This window comes from Oncorhynchus gorbuscha, linkage group LG05 (genome assembly GCF_021184085.1).
Source record: "Oncorhynchus gorbuscha isolate QuinsamMale2020 ecotype Even-year linkage group LG05, OgorEven_v1.0, whole genome shotgun sequence".
Classification (NCBI taxonomy): domain Eukaryota; kingdom Metazoa; phylum Chordata; class Actinopteri; order Salmoniformes; family Salmonidae; genus Oncorhynchus; species Oncorhynchus gorbuscha.
The window spans coordinates 20,924,943-20,944,794 of NC_060177.1; the positions used below are offsets into that span (position 1 = coordinate 20,924,943).

The 19,852-nt window shown below is 44.3% G+C and overlaps 1 protein-coding gene across 1 annotated transcript in view; it reads left to right on the forward strand.

Moving 5' to 3' along the window:
- The first annotated feature begins 2,428 nt into the window (after nt 1–2,428).
- Nucleotides 2,429–19,852, forward strand: part of LOC124035031 (synaptotagmin-9-like) — a 53,249-nt gene continuing 35,825 nt past the window's right edge. Inside the window, exon 1 of the mRNA XM_046348435.1 lies at nt 2,429–3,013. Within this exon, the coding sequence (XP_046204391.1) occupies nt 2,866–3,013 (148 nt within the window). The 5' untranslated portion in view covers nt 2,429–2,865. The remainder of the gene's footprint in view (nt 3,014–19,852) is intronic.

The window sequence follows — 19,852 nt, forward strand, 5'->3', positions numbered from 1 at the left end:
GCCCCTGGTTGATGAATGGTTCAAGATGTGGCCCGTAACCCCATCCCCATCCTTTCAGTCAAAACCTCTCTTCACTCTCCCATCTCCTTGCTCCCCTCTCCCTTCTACTCCAGCATCTTCTCTCCCCTCCACGGTGTTGTGGGAGACTGACCAACAACCACAGGAAGCATTTGGTTGCAGTCATTGCAGCTATAAGTGGCACACACTTTTCTTCCCCTATTTTTTTTATTTCACCTTTATTTAACCAGGTCGGCCAGTTGAGAACAAATTCTAATTTGCAACTGCGACCTCGCCAAGATAAAGCAAAGCAGTGCGACACAAACAACAACACAGAGATACACATGGAATAAACAAGCGTACAGTCAATAACACAGGGGAATTAGATGTTGCATAACTTTGTTAATTAAATAAGTCAAATATGTATCAATTTTTTTGTTGTTATTTGTAAACTCAGGTTCCCTTTATTTAATATAAGGTTTTGGTTGAAGCTCTGATAACATTCAGTATAAACAAATATGCAAAAATGGAGAAAAATAGAATGGGGGAAAATACTTTTTCACAGCAATCTATACCATTTACGCAGCAGACATTTTTGACCTTTTGGTATGTGTCCCCAGTGGGAATCTAACCCACAACTCTGGTGGTGCTAATGCCATGCTCTCGTCAACTGAGCCACGCACAAGACCACTACAATACATGTTTACAATGGAAAATGTATGATTGCCATCCCCATGAGAGTAACAGCCTCATTCAGGCCATGGATGAGATATGCAATGACTTAAATCCAGACCTACAGTATTTAGGCTTGGATTCACCATGCCAAAAGGTTTTTCCCCAGGTGCATGAACAATGAGGATATTTACTGTGATTTCAATGACAACCTATGTCCAAATGCTCAATACAGGCTTGATACAAACAAATGCCTTAAAACACTAGGTTTCTTTAATTTGTTTCATTTGATGACATTGTAAAGAGGTCTTCAATGGTCACACCATTGACACACATGGGGTAGAAATGTACATTTTATGTTTAGTCAATTTGAATGAGTAGTGGAAGAATTTGTACTGTAATATAGCATATAGCATCCAAAGAGCAATTTAACTTAAAAGTTTTGCTTTTGGATGAACTGGTTGTTAAAATAATGACATTGAGAAGATATCATTATGTTGTGTTTTGGTGATTAAACCAATGTACTCATTATATTTCACATTAAACATATATTTTGGATCAATGGTTGTTAAGTGAATATAGTACCAAAGACACAAAATAATGTTAACGTGTCCAATGGTGCTAAGCTTTATTTAATGTGTTGCTCTTTATGAGGTAACCATGCCCCCCGGGATGGAAAGGGTTTGCTCTCATTCATTATGGAGTCTGATTCGACTCCTGTATAAGGCTCTATGGGGCTGGTAGCTTTAGCTCCATTGTGCTGCTTAAATAACTATTTGGTGAACAGGCTGTTTTCATTCATCTTTACAAAACTGTCTGGACAGGAATGTATTACGTACACCTCAAGTCCCCTATAGTTCCATCTTTAGATCTATAGATCAAATACATATTCTGTACACACACACACACACACACACACACACACACACACACACACACACACACACACACACACACACACACACACACACACACACACACACACACACACACACACACACACACACACACACACACACACACACACACACACACACACACACACACACAGTAGTGGTCCTGTGTAGCTCAGTTGGTAGAGCATGGCGCTTGTAATGCCAGGGTAGTGGGTTCGATCCCCGGGACCACCCATACGTAGAATGTATGCACACATGACTGAAAGTCGCTTTGGATAAAAGTGTCTGCTAAATGGCATATATTATTATATATTATACTGTATATACAGTCAATCACTGAAATGGACTGAGAAATTATTAAATTGACTGCACAATAAAAGAGGTGCTTACTGATCAATTGTGCAAATCTACAATATAATTTGTTATCAATCAGCCTCACCATGCAGCCCTTAATGGCATTTGACATACTGTATATCCCAAGATAAATAGGTAGAACTACAGTCCTACCTGGCCACTATTATGTTGCACTCTCTCTAACATGTCGAAAGTTATAACCAGAACAGCATAGAATATAACTGAGAAAAACAATAAAAATAATAAATGCAGTAGCAGAAAACATGCACAGTCAACACGCCTAATTAGTTCTTTCTCAGGGCCAGTTGTATGGAAAGCCAGTTGGGCGTCAGTCTTGACGTGCATTTGAATGCCAGCCCAGGGGTCTCCGCGCAAAGTGAGCATTGGGGGTTTAGTGTTGACGGCGCCGTTACTAAGCGGAGCGCTTTGAACGGTGGAGAGTCGGGATCGCGCTCGCTCATTGCGTTGATGGTGCGCGGCGCCGGTCATTCACGCATCGAGAGAGCGCATGCACTTTTTCAACACCAATTGAGTGTGGACAGCGCACGGCGCCTCATAGCCTGTGAGTGGTCGGACATTCAACCTGTGGCTAAATTGTACGATAGAATACTTTTGATGGGGAAAACCCCACAATTGCATACTACACACTCGAAAGGGATGCCCGACGTTTGGAAAGAAATAAAGGAATATTATGTTTTTTTGACCTAGTACTTACCCGTTCCTCCTCCGCTACCCTGGTTGGTTTTTCAGACAGCCAGAGTGGTGCTGAGCTGCTGGGTGTTGGTGACTCCGCTTCGGGTGGAGTGGTGCGCTGCTACTAGGGCTTCAGTTGACTCTCTGCCGGGAGGATTAGTGTGATTCTGCGGGGGCTAGTCGACTCTCTGGTGGGCGGGGTGGTGTGGTGGTGCCATAGGAGCCCCTCCATTCAGAAGGATGCTGGTGGGAAATGCCTGGCGACAGAGAGGACGAGATTTGTCAAAAAGCACTAGAACTACTGTCTGATCTGTGCTCTAAAGGGGAAGTACAGAATGAGAACTGTCTGGATTTCATTTACCATTTCCGGGACCTCGCCAGACCACGCTACACGGACTCAGGTATTAATGCACCGGTCAATCGTATCCAATTAATCGACCCTGAAAGCAGTGTGTGTATGCAATGCGTGTGCGCTTTTCAGTTTGAATTATACAAAGATGTAACTTTTTTTTTCATGTGCTCTGAAATCTACATAACACTTTGATCTGAATATATTTTTCACACATTACGAGATAGGGTTCAATTTCTGCACAGAACTTGTTGCATGGAGATTAGGAGTGGGGGAATTATTTTATGCAAGATTTTGCAGGAACATTTGTTTGATAAAAAACAAAAGTCAGTTGGCTATTTTCAACCTGGCCAATAAATGTAGTGTGGGATATGTGCGCGCCATGGATCTTGTTATATGTGCCTTTATTTCTGGTGCACCTGAGGTGGATGGGGGATTGGGAGTGGAGGGTAGTGACTGGCGCTAGTTTGCGTAGTCCTTGGTCGCATTCATTGAAGCTTGAGCTCGCGTGATTCCCAATGCTATCTCATTTTTTTGCATTGGCACATGCGATACAATACTCGGCCACACTAAAGATCTCAGCGGATTCGTTTTGTAATCCCAGACACATTCATCAAGGGTGAGCGGTGAGTGCATGCGTATATGTGTGCTAGCCTCCGCAAGAGAGGGAGGCAGTGCTTATTTATAGTGGAGCGAGAATTTTGGGGAACCTAGCACGCCGAGCAAGCGCGTCTGGAGACGAGGGATGAGTACATTCTTAGTAATACAGTATCACACTAACCCACGCGAACTGTTTGTGTGTGAGTGTGTGTGTTCCACTCTACACACTGATCCATGACTGCCTGTTGCAGACCCTGGTGATTACTAGAAGGTTCTCTGGAGGTTTCTGGAAGGCATAACATGTGACATTGTGACCCCAATGGCCTGAGCCTGATCTAATAGCCCAACCTTCTGCATTTCTCACCTGCCCCTGGTTGATGAATGGTTCAAGATGTGGTCCATAACCCCATCCTCATCCTTTCAGTCAAAACATATTGTCACTCTCCCATCTCCTTGCACCCCTCTCTCCTCCCCTTCCCCCTATACCACCTCTACCTTCTACTCTCTGTCAGTCCCTGCTCCTCTCCCCTATGCACCATTATTTCTCCCTTCAGCACTATTCTCTGTGCACTCTCTCTCCTCTCTCCATTCTCCCCTCTCCCCTCTGCATTGACAGCCAGGTGGAGTGTATGGTGGGGTTATTGAACTGCGATCAGAGGCAGGTTTCCATGAGTCCACAGTCCCTGGTTTTATTTACATATCCAGCTGAGCCATGTCATCCTGTCCTGGATGACTGGCACCTCAATAAAACCAGAGAGAAATAAGGATGAAAGCGAGAGGGGAAAAAGATATAGGAAGATTGACAAGTCTTTTTGCATTTGTCTCTGGCATTCAAAGATAATATGTGACCCAAACGAAGAGGAGTGTGTGTGTGTGTGTGTGTGTGTGTGTGTGTGTGTGTGTGTGTGTGTGTGTGTGTGTGTGTGTGTGTGTGTGTGTGTGTGTGTGTGTGTGTGTGTGTGTGTGTGTGTGTGTGTGTGTGTGTGTGTGTGTGTGTGTGTGTGTGTGTGTGTGTGTGTAGGGTTAAAAACCAACCATGGCTAACACATTAGCAGTGTTTGTACAGGCCAAGCGACTGCTTCACACCAGATCAGGTCAAAATGAATGTCTGCACCTTACTCAATGTTATTGCCGCGGTTAAAGCTTACTATTTTAAATCATCTGGAGAATGAAAAAAAAATATATATAACTTACATCAGATCTCACCTTTACCAAAATAACTTCACAGACATCTGCCAGCTGTCTATACATTAATGTAGTGCTGAGCATGTTGCTAAGCACTCAGACCCATTATGCACAATGGTGTGATTCTGGGTTATATGTATAACATATGCCATGTTGAGTCCTCAGTAATAGCAACCCCGGGGGAAATTAAGCTACTCTATCTTAAGCCAGATCATGGCCGTACAGAGAGTGGCTGGGGAAAGAGAGTTCCCCTGCTGTGCTCACCTTGTAGACTTGATAGACTGAGAGCAGGACTTCCAGCTAAAGTGTCATTGCCACAGTATTATCAAACTCTACTTATAGATAATGTCTGGGATATATGCCTGTGAGGTTTTTGGTTGGCAGCAGCTCACTCACATTCACATACAGTAGCTAATCTACACTGAGTGTACAAAACGTTAAGAACACCTTCCTAATATTGAGTTAAAGATATGTTGTCTTGCCCATTCACTCTCTGAATGGCACACATACACAATCCCTGTCTCAATTTTCTCAAGGCTTAAAAATATTCCCCTTCAGCTACACTGATTGAAGTGGATTTAACAAGTGACATCAATAAGGATCATAGTTTTCACCTGGTCAGTCAATCTATGTCTTGGAAAGAGCAGGTGTTCCTAATGTTTTGTAAACTCAGTGTATATTGACTGCCATTGCTGCTTATGACCTATTGAGGAGAGGTGTGGGTAATCTAGATGATTACATATCAGTTTTGAGGGGCTCACTAAATAGTGCTTCCTAACTAATCTCTCACTAATTTCTCAACATCAAACAATCTGTAAGGCACCTTAGAGAATCACGAAGGAATACTACTGTAGGTCCAAGGTAATGCTTAACAATTGGCAGTACCCCCCCCCTCTCTTTCTGTTGGATGTTTTTGTTAGCTATCGGGTTCATTTGAGTCTTTTCAGATATACTATGAATCTCTACCTCAGGCATCCTGCCAAGTAAACCACCACTAGGCCTCTGGATCAATGTGCTCTCAGGCTATCACCCTCATCTCTGCGCTCAATAGCCACTGTCCAATCAGATGCCACAGTGTGATCTAAACACAACTCACCCCTGGTGTACCATGTCTTTGGTTGGTTATGCCACACAGGTGACAGGAGTGTCTTTCCACATTTTGTCTTTAGACAGTTGTGCATCATTTTTTACTGTTACTGATGATTGCCAAACAGCTGTCTTCACTATCTTCACCCCTGTGGAGGTACAGCATGTAAAAGGCTATGATAATATTTCATTAAGATGTGGTCACTGAGATCCAGAGAAACATGGTATCTCACAAATCCAGACCTTGTTTAAGACAAGATAACATCCCGAGTGTTCTCTTGCATAGCCCTGTCTGTGCTTAGTCATTTAGCATATATATATATATATATATATATATATTTTATAACTCCCCCAGTGGATTAATTAGACAAATCATAATTTAATATGCCACAATTGATGTAAACCCACAGGGTTTCATAAACAAACGGACAAACAGGGCTGGAGAATGGGACAGCATATGGAAAAATATGGTGAACGACATGGTACAATACTGTATGATGCACAACAAAACAATGAGGTCTGTTTTGTGAATGCCTCTAGAAAATCTGACCATTTTACTCCCATAAAGATAGCTAGGCAAAATGCCTCTGCAGGTGTGTCATTATGTGTAGTAGTGATAAGTGCTGATTTACTCTGCAGTTCGGAAGGTGTACGTTAGTTAGGTGTCATGCATTGTGTTACATTGACCCTCCAAGTTCAAGGGGTGACAGCTGTACCCAAATTATGAATTCCCAATGAAACTGATTAATCTCTTTGAAGATCTTTGGCGGCACTTCCACCTCTTCAGAAGAATTCCCAGAGAGTGATCTCATCATCACTTCACTTCCTGGGATTTCTTTGGAGGCGAACTGCAAGATGAATCAGAAGGCACTTTGTGACTGGGGACCCTGTGCCAGTGTGAATAAGCACACTATTATTCATCACAACATCTTGAAATCTTAATATTTTATTTGTGATATTTCAGGCTGCAGTGATATGGCCAAAACGTGCCTGCAACCAATGTTGCATGGAAACACAGTAAACCCTTAACAGTCTCTCCATCTCATTCTGATTGTGAGCAGTACTGCGGGGCTCTGTAATTATGATGAAGTTGACACACATGTCACATTCATAGGACTGACACTGCTTCCTACAAGACCGTTATGGGGACAACAAAGTGCAACGCATCAATAGCATCATCAACATACAACATACAAGTCATGCTCTAAAAGCTGTCACATTAAAATATATTTACAGGATTACTTGCAGGATTTTCACAAGGCTTCTCACACTGTATACATACATGTAGTATCTTAGTTTAAACCGTGTAGAGGATGAGGACCAACCTAGATATAGTTAGATTCTCCATTGGGCACAAGTCCATTCTCTCCTCAACTCCTCCTGACCTGGAAACCGGTAAGTCGTTGCCATATGTAGGAGAATATAAGGACACAAGGCGAGACACAAATGCAGACACAGGAAGCAGATGGATTACTAAATAGGAGCTCAACCATGGGGTAGGCAAAAGGTAGGTCAGGGACAGGCGAGAGTTCATAAACCGGGACAGAGTCCAAAACAGTACCAGACAAAGGGCAGTCTCGAGGTCAGGCCAGGCAGGGGTTTAGAAACCAGATCTGAGTTCAAACAGTACCAGACGAAGGGCAGTCTCGAGGTCAGGCCAGGCAGGGGTTTAGTAACCAGATCCGAGTTCAAACAGTGCAAGGGGATGGGCAGGCTTGAAGACAGAACAGGTAGAGTGGTCAGGCAGTCAGGGTCGGAGTCAGAACAGGTAGAGTGGTCAGGCAGTCAGGGTCGGAGTCAGAACAGGTAGAGTGGTCAGGCAGTCAGGGTCGGAGTCAGGACAGGTAGAGTGGTCAGGCAGTCAGGGTCGGAGTCAGGACAGGTAGAGTGGTCAGGCAGTCAGGGTCGGAGTCAGAACAGGTAGAGTGGTCAGGCAGTCAGGGTCGGAGTCAGAACAGGTAGAGTGGTCAGGCAGTCAGGGTCGGAGTCAGAACAGGTAGAGTGGTCAGGCAGTCAGGGTCGGAGTCAGAACAGGTAGAGTGGTCAGGCAGTCAGGGTCGGAGTCAGAACAGGTAGAGTGGTCAGGCAGTCAGGGTCAGAGTCAGAACAGGTAGAGTGGTCAGGCATTCAGGGTCAGAGTCAGAACAGGTAGAGTGGTCAGGCAGTCAGGATCGGAGTCAAAACAGGTAGAGTGGTCAGGCAGTCAGGGTCGGAGTCAGAACAGGTAGAGTGGTCAGGCAGTCAGGGTCGGAGACAGAACAGGTAGAGTGGTCAGGCAGTCAGGGTCGGAGTCAGAACAGGCAAGTGTCAAAACCAGGAGAACTACACAAAAGAGACTGGGGAAAAAATAAGAGCAAGGAAAACTGATGGTTGACTTAGCAAACAAGACAAACTGACACAGAGAGACAGGAAACACAGGGACATATACATCAGGGATAATACGCGACAGACGGAGGGGGTGGAGACAATCACAAGGACAGGTGAAACAGATCAGGGTGTGACGGGAGAATATCAATTTGTTAATAGGTGAACAAAGGAGTTTGCTCCTCTCCTCGATAGCCTCTTCCGGCCGAGAATTATTACGTATATCCTACCGGATTCCTACCAGGAAGAGTTTTGTAATCTGCCACATCCCCTTTGAATCAACAGTTTATTTCTCAGAGAAGAAATGCATGCACACATTTTAAAACCCCCAATTTTAATCTATAAAATGTCTGGTACAGCTAGCAAAATGTGTTTGTACCACGTTATACATAGTTTGCCTAATGATGCACTTGTGGAGGAGAATCTCATTTCATTCAAGCGCATTTGTTTCCACTCAGTTACATTGACATTTTTCAAAAGGAGGCAGAAGAGAATGGAGGAGAGGATGCATCCTTGAACAATTCACAATTTCTTTAAAAAAAAGTTGAAATTGAAAACATTGGTGTTCACATGTGTATTTCATTGATTTACAACTGCACAGGACCCCTTCAAAGTCCAAAAATGGCATGGACAAATTATTAAAAATTCGAACTAATTTGGTTGGAGGCAAGTGATTCTCAGCAAGTGTAAATTACCCCACCTGTGCCAACGGGGCAAAAATAGCCATTAACCCAGCCATTCAACCAGTTGAGTTGAGATCTAGTGACTGAGACATCCATGGCATATGGTTTACATCATTTTTATGCTCATCAAACCAAATTAACTCAGGATCCCCACTCGTGTGGAAGCTCATGATTTCAAATCATTTGTATCCCCCATTTACTTAAGTGTTTCCATTATTTTGGCAGTTACCTGTATGCTGTGGTTAGTTGGTACGTAAAATACCTATCCAGGCATAAGATCTGGCATGCGTCAGCAACCCCTGGGCAGAGGAGCGTGCCCTTTACCTGCAGCAACAGCTCTCCTTGGATGAGGAGAAGATGTTGGGCATTGGTAAAGGACCTGGCATAAACCATTCAAATCTCTTGTTACGCTCGTTAGATGAATTAGACCAAGATGCAGCGTGGTAGGCGAACATCTTACTTTATTAAAAATGAACACCGAAAAATAACAAAATATCAAACAAACGTAAAGTTCTGCAGACTACACAGCACTGCCTAAGTATGATCCCTAATCAGAGACAACGATAGACAGCTGCCTCTGATTGGGAACCATACCAGGCCAAACAAAGAAATAGGAAACTAGAATGCCCACCCAAATCACACCCCGACCTAACCAAATAGAGAAATAAAAAGGATCTCTGAGGTCAGGGCGTGACACCTCTAAACAGGTATTCTGTTCTCTATGAACATAGCCTTGGTTAGTACAAACCTTTATACTGAATACACGGTCTATGTCTATGGTATAAACATTAGAGTTTCCAATACTAAGGCTAAACATTTCAAATGGAATTATATTTTAAGAAGACATACTTGCCGTTTCTTATTTTATATTACCCTACAAGCATAAGGTTTTATGTTGAATTAGATATAGCTGGTATGTTTGTGGCAAACAATTTAGCAAACAATGAGTTCTGTGAGGAGAAATGAACAGAAATGTCCGACGTCGTCACACCATTTTAAACTCTTACAGAGGATCCATCACATACTTTAATCCCCCAAAATAGCTGTTAAATATCACCTGCACGCCAGGTGTATCTAAATATAGATGATTTTAGCATGACAAGGGGCTTAGAACCCAAGATGGGTCAATAGATTACCATAGAATGTTTCCCCACAACACATTGACTTGCTCTATTCTTCTCAGTCAAGGACAGTGGATTACAGCAGCGCCACCATCAGGACCATGGCCTCATATGGGACTCCAGAGGAGATAATTAAACAACTTCGGATAATTCCTAATTAAGTTTGTCACGCTCTCTTTATTTTTTTCATAAGGGAGGATAAGAAAAGTTCCTGCAAGCCATGTTTTTTAAATTAGTGCACAGTGATTTAATTAGTCTTATGCCGTTCCTTGTGGTGTGTCTTTAATGGCACGCAGCTAGAGAAGCACACAGGCAAACTATGACTTATACGGTACATGACCAAAAATATGTGGACACCTGCTTGTCGAACATCTCAGTCCAAAATCATGGGCATTAATATGGAGTTGGTCCCCACTTCGCTGCTGTAATAGGCTCCACTCTTCTGGGAAGGCTTTCCACTAGATATTTGAACATTGCTGCGGGGACTTGCTTTCATTCAGCCACACGAGCATTAGTGAGGTCAGGCACTGATGTTGGGAAGTTAGGCCTGGCTTGCAGTTGGCATTTCAATTCACCCCAAAGGTGTTCGATGGGGTTGAGGTCAAGGCTCTGTGCAGGCCAGTCAAGTTCTTCCACACCGATCTCGACAAACCATTTCTGTATGGACCTCGCTTTGTGCATTGTCATGCTGAAACAAGAAAGGGCCTTCCCCAAACTGTTGACACAAAGTTGGAAGCACAGAATCGTCTAGAATGTCATTATGTGCTGCAGCGTTAAGATTTTCTTTCATTGAACTAAGGGGCTTAGCCCGAAACATGAAAAACAGCACCTAACCATTATTCCTCCTCCATCAAACTATGAATTGGGGCAGGTAGCGGTCACCTGGCATCCGCCAAACCCAGATTTGTCCGTCAAACTGCTAGATGGGGAAGCGTGATTCATCACTCCAGAGAACGCGTATCCAATGCTCCAGAGTCCAATGGCAGCGAGTTAGAAATGTTGTGAAATTATATATACGTTTTTTATTTTTTTACTTGTCCTTTAGTTAACCAGGTAGACCAGTTGAGAACAAGTTCTCATTTACAACTGCGACCTGGCCAAGATAAAGCAAAGCAGTGCGACAAAAACAACACAGAGTTACACATGGGATAAACAAATGCACAGCCAATAACACAATAGAAAAAGTCTACGTACAGTGTGTGCAAATGTAGTAAAATTAGGGAGGTAAGGCAATAAATAGGCCATAGAGGTGAAATAATTACAATTTAGCATTAACACTGGAGTGATAGATGTGCAGGTGATGATGTGCATGTAGAGATACTGTGGTGCAAAAGAGCAACCAAAAACAAATAAACAATATGGAGATGAGGTAGTTTGGTGGGCTATTTACAGATGGGCTGTATACAGGTAAGCTGCTCTGACAGTTGATGCTTAAAATTAGAGAGGGAGATATAAGTCTCCAGCTTCAGTGATTTTTGCAATTTGTTCCAGTCATTGGCAGCAGAGAACTGGAAGGAAAGGCGGCCAAAGGAGTTGTTGGCTTGGGGATCACCAGTGAAATATACATATCAAATCTTATTTGTCTCATACACATGGTTAGCAGATGTCTTTGCGAGTGTAGCGAAATGAATAGTGCTTCCAGTTCCGACCATGCAGTAATATCTAACAAGTAATCTAACCAAACAATTTTACAACAACTACCTTATACACACACGTGTAAAATAATGAATAAGAATATGTACAGAAAAATATATGAATGAGCAATGGCCGAACGGCATAGGCAAGATGCAGTAGATGGTATAGAGTACAGTATATACATATGAGATGAGTAATGTAGGGTATGTAAACATTATATAAAGTGGCTAGTGATACGTTTATTACATCAAATCAAATCAAATCAAATCAAATTTATTTATATAGCCCTTCGTACATCAGCTGATATCTCAAAGTGCTGTACAGAAACCCAGCCTAAAACCCCAAACAGCAAACAATGCAGGTGTAAAAGCACGGTGGCTAGGAAAAACTCCCTAGAAAGGCCAAAACCTAGGAAGAAACCTAGAGAGGAACCGGGCTATGTGGGGTGGCCAGTCCTCTTCTGGCTGTGCCGGGTAGAGATTATAACAGAACATGACCAAGATGTTCAAATGTTCATAAATGACCAGCATGGTCAAATAATAATAAGGCAGAACAGTTGAAACTGGAGCAGCAGCACAGTCAGATGGACTGGGGACAGCAAGGAGCCATCATGTCAGGTAGTCCTGGGGCACGGTCCTAGGGCTCAGGTCAGTTGAAACTGGAGCAGGAGCATGGCCAGGTGGACTGGGGACAGCAAGGAGTCCTCATGTCAGGTAGTCCTGGGACATGGTCCTAGGGCCCAGGCCAGTTGAAACTGGAGCAGCAGCATGGCCAGGTGGACTGGGGACAGCAAGGAGTCATCATGTCAGGTAGTCCTGGGGCATGGTTCTAGGGCTCAGGTCCTCCGAGAGAGAGAAAGAAAGAGAGAAGGAGAGAATTAGAGAACGCACACTTAGATTTACACAGGACACCGAATAGGACAGGAGAAGTACTCCAGATAAACAAACTGACCCTAGCCCCCGACACATAAACTACTGCAGCATAAATACTGGAGGCTGAGACAGGAGGGGTCAGGAGACACTGTGGCCCCATCCGAGGACACCCCGGACAGGGCCAAACAGGAAGGATATAACCCCACCCACTTTGCCAAAGCACAGCCCCCACACCACTAGAGGGAAATCTTCAACCACCAACTTACCATCCTGAGACAAGGCCGAGTATAGCCCACAAAGATCTCCGACACGGTACAACCCGAGGGGTGGGGGGAACCCAGACAGGCCGACCACAACAGTGAATCAACCCACCCAGGTGACGCATCCCCCCCCCAGGGACGGCACGAGAGAGCCCCAGCAAGCCAGTGACTCAGCCCCGTAACAGGGTTAGAGGCAGAGAATCCCAGTGGAAAAAGGGGAACCGGCCAGGCAGAGACAGCAAGGGCGGTTCGTTGCTCCAGAGCCTTTCCGTTCACCTTCCCACTCCTGGGCCAGACTACACTCAATCATATGACCCACTGAAGAGATGAGTCTTCAGTAAAGACTTAAAGGTTGAGACCGAGTTTGCGTCTCTGACATGGGTAGGCAGACCGTTCCATAAAAATGGAGCTCTATAGGAGAAAGCCCTGCCTCCAGCTGTTTGCTTAGAAATTCTAGGGACAATTAGGAGGCCTGCGTCTTGTGACCGTAGCGTACGTATAGGTATGTACGGCAGGACCAAATCAGAGAGGTAGGTAGGAGCAAGCCCATGTAATGCTTTGTAGGTTAGCAGTAAAACCTTGAAATCAGCCCTTGCTTTGACAGGAAGCCAGTGTAGAGAGGCTAGCACTGGAGTAATATGATCAAATTTTTTGGTTCTAGTCAGGATTCTAGCAGCCGTATTTAGCACTAACTGAAGTTTATTTAGTGCTTTATCCGGGTAGCCGGAAAATAGAGCATTGCAGTAGTCTAACCTAGAAGTGACAAAAGCATGGATTAATTTTTCTGCATCATTTTTGGACAGAAAGTTTCTGATTTTTGCAATGTTACGTAGATGGAAAAAAGCTGTCCTCGAAATGGTCTTGATATGTTCTTCAAAAGAGAGATCAGGGTCCAGAGTAACGCCGAGGTCCTTCACAGTTTTATTTGAGACGACTGTACAACCATTAAGATTAATTGTCAGATTCAACAGAAGATCTCTTTGTTTCTTGGGACCTAGAACAAGCATCTCTGTTTTGTCCGAGTTTAATAGTAGAAAGTTTGCAGCCATCCACTTCCTTATGTCTGAAACACATGCTTCTAGCGAGGGCAATTTTGGTGCTTCACCATGTTTCATTGAAATGTACAGCTGTGTGTCATCCGCATAGCAGTGAAAGTTTACATTATGTTTTCGAATAACATCCCCAAGAGGTAAAATATATAGTGAAAACAATAGTGGTCCTAAAACAGAACCTTGAGGAACACCGAAATGTACAGTTGATTTGTCAGAGGACAAACCATTCACAGAGACAAACTGATATCTTTCCGACAGATAAGACCTAAACCAGGCCAGAACATGTCCGTGTAGACCAATTTGGGTTTCCAATCTCTCCAAAAGAATGTGGTGATCGATGGTATCAAAAGCAGCACTAAGGTCTAGGAGCACGAGGACAGATGCAGAGCCTCGGTCCGATGCCATCAAAATGTCATTTACCACCTTCACAAGTGCCGTCTCAGTGCTATGATGGGGTCTAAAACCAGACTGAAGCATTTCGTATACATTGTTTGTCTTCAGGAAGGCAGTGAGTTGCTGCGCAACAGCCTTCTCTAAAATCTTTGAGAGGAATGGAAGATTCGATATAGGCCGATAGTTTTTTATATTTTCTGGGTCAAGGTTTGGCTTTTTCAAGAGAGGCTTTATTACTGCCACTTTTAGTGAGTTTGGTACACATCCAGTGGATAGAGAGCCGTTTATTATGTTCAACATAGGAGGGCCAAGCACAGGAAGCAGCTCTTTCAGTAGTTTAGTTGGAATAGGGTCCAGTATACAGCTTGAAGGTTTAGAGGCCATGATTATTTTCATCATTGTGTCAAGAGATATAGTACTAAAACACTTGAGCGTCTCTCTTGATCCTAGGTCCTGGCAGAGTTGTGCAGACTCAGGACAACTGAGGTTTGGAGGAATACGCAGGTTTAAAGAGGAGTCCGTAATTTGCTTTCTAATAATCATAATCTTTTCCTCAAAGAAGTTCATGAATTTATCACTGCTAAAGTGCAAGTCATCCTCTCTTGGGGAATGCTGCTTTTTAGTTAGCTTTGCCACAGTATCAAAAAGGAATTTCGGATTGTTCTTATTTTCCTCAATTAAGTTAGAAAAATAGGACGATCGAGCAGCAGTAAGGGCTCTTCGGTACTGCACGGTACCATCCTTCCAAGCTAGTCGGAAGACTTCCAGTTTGGTGTGGCGCCATTTCCGTTCCAATTTTCTGGAAGCTTGCTTCAGAGCTCGGGTATTTTCTGTGTACCATGGAGCTAGTTTCTTATGAGACATTTTTTTAGTTTTTAGGGGTGCAACTGCATCTAGGGTATTGCGCAAGGTTAAATTGAGATCCTCAGTTAGGTGGTTAACGGATTTTTGTCCTCTGGCGTCCTTGGGTAGGCAGAGGGAGTCTGGAAGGGCATCAAGGAATCTTTGTGTTGTCTGTGAATTTATAGCACGACTTTTGATGTTCCTTGGTTGGGGTCTGAGCAGATTATTTGTTGCAATTGCAAACGTAATAAAATGGTGGTCTGATAGTCCAGGATTATGAGGAAAAACATTAAGATCCACAACATTTATTCCATGGGACAAAACTAGGTCCAGCGTATGACTGTGAGAGTGAGTGGGTCCAGAGACATGTTGGACAAAACCCACTGAGTCGATGATGGCTCCAAAAGCCTTTTGGAGTGGGTCTGTGGACTTTTCCATGTGAATATTAAAGTCACCAAAGATTAGAATATTATCTGCAATGACTACAAGGTCTGATAGGAATTCAGGGAACTCAGTGAGAAACGCTGTATATGGCCCAGGAGGCCTGTAAACAGTAGCTATAAAAAGTGATTGAGTAGGCTGCATAGATTTCATGACTAGAAGCTCAAAAGACGAAAACGTCATTTTTTTTTTGTAAATTGAAATTTGCTATCGTAAATGTTAGCAACACCTCCGCCTTTGCGGGATGCACGGGGATATGGTCACTAGTGTAGCCAGGAGGTGAGGCCTCATTTAACACAGTAAATTCATCAGGCTTAAGCCATGTTTCAGTCAGGCCAATCACATCAAGATTATGATCAGTGATTAGTTCATTGACTATAATTGCCTTTGAAGTAAGGGATCTAACATTAAGTAGCCCTATTTTGAGATGTGAGGTATCATGATCTCTTTCAGTAATGACAGGAATGGAGGTGGTCTTTATCCTAGTGAGATTGCTAAGGCGAACACCGCCATGTTTAGTTTTGCCCAACCCAGGTCGAGGCACAGACACGGTCTCAATGGTGATAGCTGAGCTGACTACACTAACTATGCTAGTGGCAGACTCCACTATGCTGGCAGGCTGGCTAATAGCCTGCTGCCTGGCCTGCACCCTATTTCATTGTGGAGCTAGAGGAGTTAGAGCCCTGTCTATGTTGGCAGATAAGATGAGAGCACCCCTCCAGCTAGGATGGAGTCCGTCACTCCTCAGCAGGTCAGGCTTGGTCCTGTTTGTGGGCGAGTCCCAGAAAGAGGGCCAATTATCTACAAATTCTATCTTTTGGGAGGGGCAGAAAACAGTTTTCAACCAGCGATTGAGTTGTGAGACTCTGCTGTAGAGCTCATCACTCCCCTAACTGGGAGGGGGCCAGAGACAATTACTCGATGCCGACACATCTTTCTAGCTGATATGCACGCAGAAGCTATGTTGCGCTTGGTGATCTCTGACTGTTTCATCCTAACATCGTTGGTGCCGACGTGGATAACAATATCTCTATACTCTCTACACTCGCCAGTTTTAGCTTTAGCCAGCACCATCTTCAGATTAGCCTTAACGTCGGTAGCCCTGCCCCGGGTAAACAGTGTATGATCGCTGGATGATTCGCTTTAAGTCTAATACTGCGGGTAATGGAGTCGCCAATGACTAGAGTTTTCAATTTGTCAGAGCTAATGGTGGGAAGCTTCGGCGTCTCAGACCCCGTAACGGGAGGAGTAGAGACCAGAGAAGACTCGGCCTCTGACACCGACCCGCTGCTTAATGGGGAGAACCGGTTGAAAGTTTCTGTCTGCTGAATGAGCGACACCGGTTGAGCGTTCCTACAGCATTTCCTTCCAGAAACCGTGAGAAAGTTGTCCGGCTGCGGGGACTGTGCCAGGGGATTTATACTACTATCTGTACTTACTGGTGGCACAGACGCTGTTTCATCCTTTCCTACACTGAAATTACCCTTGCCTAACGATTGCGTCTGAAGCTGGGCTTGCAGTACAGCTATCCTCGCCGTAAGGCGAGCACAGCGGCTGCAATTAGAAGGCATCATGTTAATGTTACTACTTAGCTTCGACTGTTGGAGGTCCTGACGAATCGTGTCCAGATAAAGCGTCCGGAGTGAAAAAGTCGAGGAAAAAATAAATATATGAACGGTAATTAAAAAGTGAAACCCGTAAAGTTGTCAGGTAGCAAAATAGGTTGGCAACAAAACGCACAGCAATTTGAAAACAAGCCTGATAAAGACATCAGCACACAGGCAGTGCTATTGAGGCAATCAAGTTTCCATTATTAAAGTGGCTGGAGTTGAGTCAGTATTTTGGCAGCAGCCACTCAATGTTATTGATGGCTGTTTAACAGTCTGATGGCCTTGAGATAGATGCTGTTTTTCAGTCTCTCGGTCCCCGCTTTGATGCACCTCTACCGACCTCGCCATCCGGATGATAGCGGGGTGAACAGGCAGTGGCTCGGGTGGTTGTTATCCTTGATCTTTTTGGCCTTCCTGTGACATCGGGTGGTGTAGGTGTCCTGGAGGTCAGGTAGTTTGCCCCTGGTGGTGCGTTGTGCAGACCTCACTACCCTCTGGAGAGCCTTACTGCCGTACCAGGCAGTGATACAGCCCGCCAGGATGCTCTCGATTGTGCATCTGTAGAGGTTTGTGAGTGCTTTTGGTGACAAGCCAAATTTCCTCAGCCTCCTGAGGTTGAAGAGGCGCTGCTGCGCCTTCTTCACGATGCTGTCTGTGTGAGTGGACCAATTCAGTTTGTCTGTGATGTGTATGCCGAGGAACTTAAAACTTACTACCCTCTCCACTACTGTTCCATCGATGTGGATAGGGGGGTGTTCCCTCTGCTGTTTCCTGAAGTCCACAATCATCTCCTTTGTTTTGTTGACATTGAGTGTGAGGTTATTTTCCTGACACCACACTCCGAGGGCCCTCACCTCCTCCATTTAAGCCTTCTTGTTGTTGTTGGTAATCAAGCTTACCACTTTTGTGTTGTCTGCAAACTTGATGATTGAGTTGGAGGTGTGCATGGCCACGCAGTCATGGGTGAACAGGGAGTACAGGAGAGGGCTGAGAATGCACCCTTGTGGGGCCCCAGTGTTGAGGATAAGCTGGGTGGAGATGTTGTTACCTACCCTCACCACCTCGGGGCGGCCCGGAAATCCAGGACCCAGTTGCACAGGGCGGGGTCGAGCTTAATGACGAGTTTGGAGGGTACTATGGTGTTAAATGCTGAGCTGTAGTCGATGAACAGCATTCTCACATAGGTATTCCTCTTGTCCAGATGGGTTAGGGCAGTGTGCAGTGTGATTGCCATTGCATCGTCTGTGGACCTATTGGGGCGGTAAGCAAATTGGAGTGGGTCTAGGGTGTCAGGTAGGGTGGAGGTGATATGGTCATTGTCTAGTCTCTCAAATCACTTCATGATGACGGAAGTGAGTGCTACGGGGCGGGGCGATAGTCATTTAGCTCAGTTACCTTTGCTTTCTTGGGAACAGGAACAATGGTGGCCCTCTTGAAGCATGTGGGAATAGCAGACTGGGATAAGGATTGATTGAATATGTCTGTAAACTCACTAGTCAGCTGGTCTGCGCATGCTTTGAGGACGCAGCTGGGTATGCCATCTGGGCCGACAGCCTTGCGAGGGTTAACACGTTTAAATGTTTTACTCACGTTGGCTGCATTGAAGGAGAGCCCGCAGGTTTTGTTAGCGGGCCGTGTCAGTGGCACTGTATTGTCCTCAAAGCGACCAAAGAGGTGTTTAGCCTGTCTGGGAGCAAGACATCGAGGTCCGTGACAGGGCTGGTTTTCCTTTTGTAGTCCAACAAAATTGAGTCGTGGTCAGATTTTTTGAAAGGAGGGCAGGAGAGGGCTTTATATGCGTCACGGAAGTTAGAATAACAATGATCCAGAGTTTTGCCAGCCCGGGTCGCGCCTTCGATATGCTGATTTTTTTTTAGGGAGCCTTGTTTTCACATTAACCTTGTTAAAATCCCCAGCGACAATAAATGCAGCCTCAGGATATGTAGTTTCCAGTTTACACACTTTACATAGAGTATACCTGCTGGAGCACGTGCTACAGGTGGGTGTTGCTATGGTAACCAGTGAGCTATGATAAGGCGGGGCTTTACCTAGCATAGACTTATAAATGACCTGGAGCCAGTGGGTTTGGCGATGAATATGTTGCGAGGGCCAGCCAACGAGAGCATACAGATCACAATGGTGGGTAGTATATTGGGCTTTGGTGACAAAATGGATGGCACTGTGATAGACTACATCCAATTTGCTGAGTAGGGTGTAGAAGGCTATTTTATAAATGACATCGAAGTCAAGGATTGGGAGGATAGTCAGTTTTACAAGGGTATGTTTGGCAGTATGAGTGAAGGGAGGATTTGTTGCAAATTTTACATTTTGGAATGGAGATGCTTAACAATCCCGATCGATATGACAACAGCCAGTGAAAGTGCAGGTCGCCAAATTCAAAACAACAGAAATCTCATAATTAAAATTCCTCAAACATACATGTATTTTATACCGTTTTAAAGGTAATCTTGTTGTTAATCCCACCACAGTGTCTGATTTGAAGTACGCTTTACAACGAAAGCACCACAAGCTATTATGTTAGGTCACCACCAAGCCACAGAAAAACACAGCCATTTTTCCAGCCAAAGATAGGACTCACAAAAAGCTCAAATAGAGATAAAATTACTCACTAACCTTTTAGGATCTTCCTCAGATGACACTCAGAGGACTTCATGTAACACAATACATGTATGTTTTGTTTGATAAAGTTCATATTTATATAAAAAAAATCTGAGTTTACATTGGC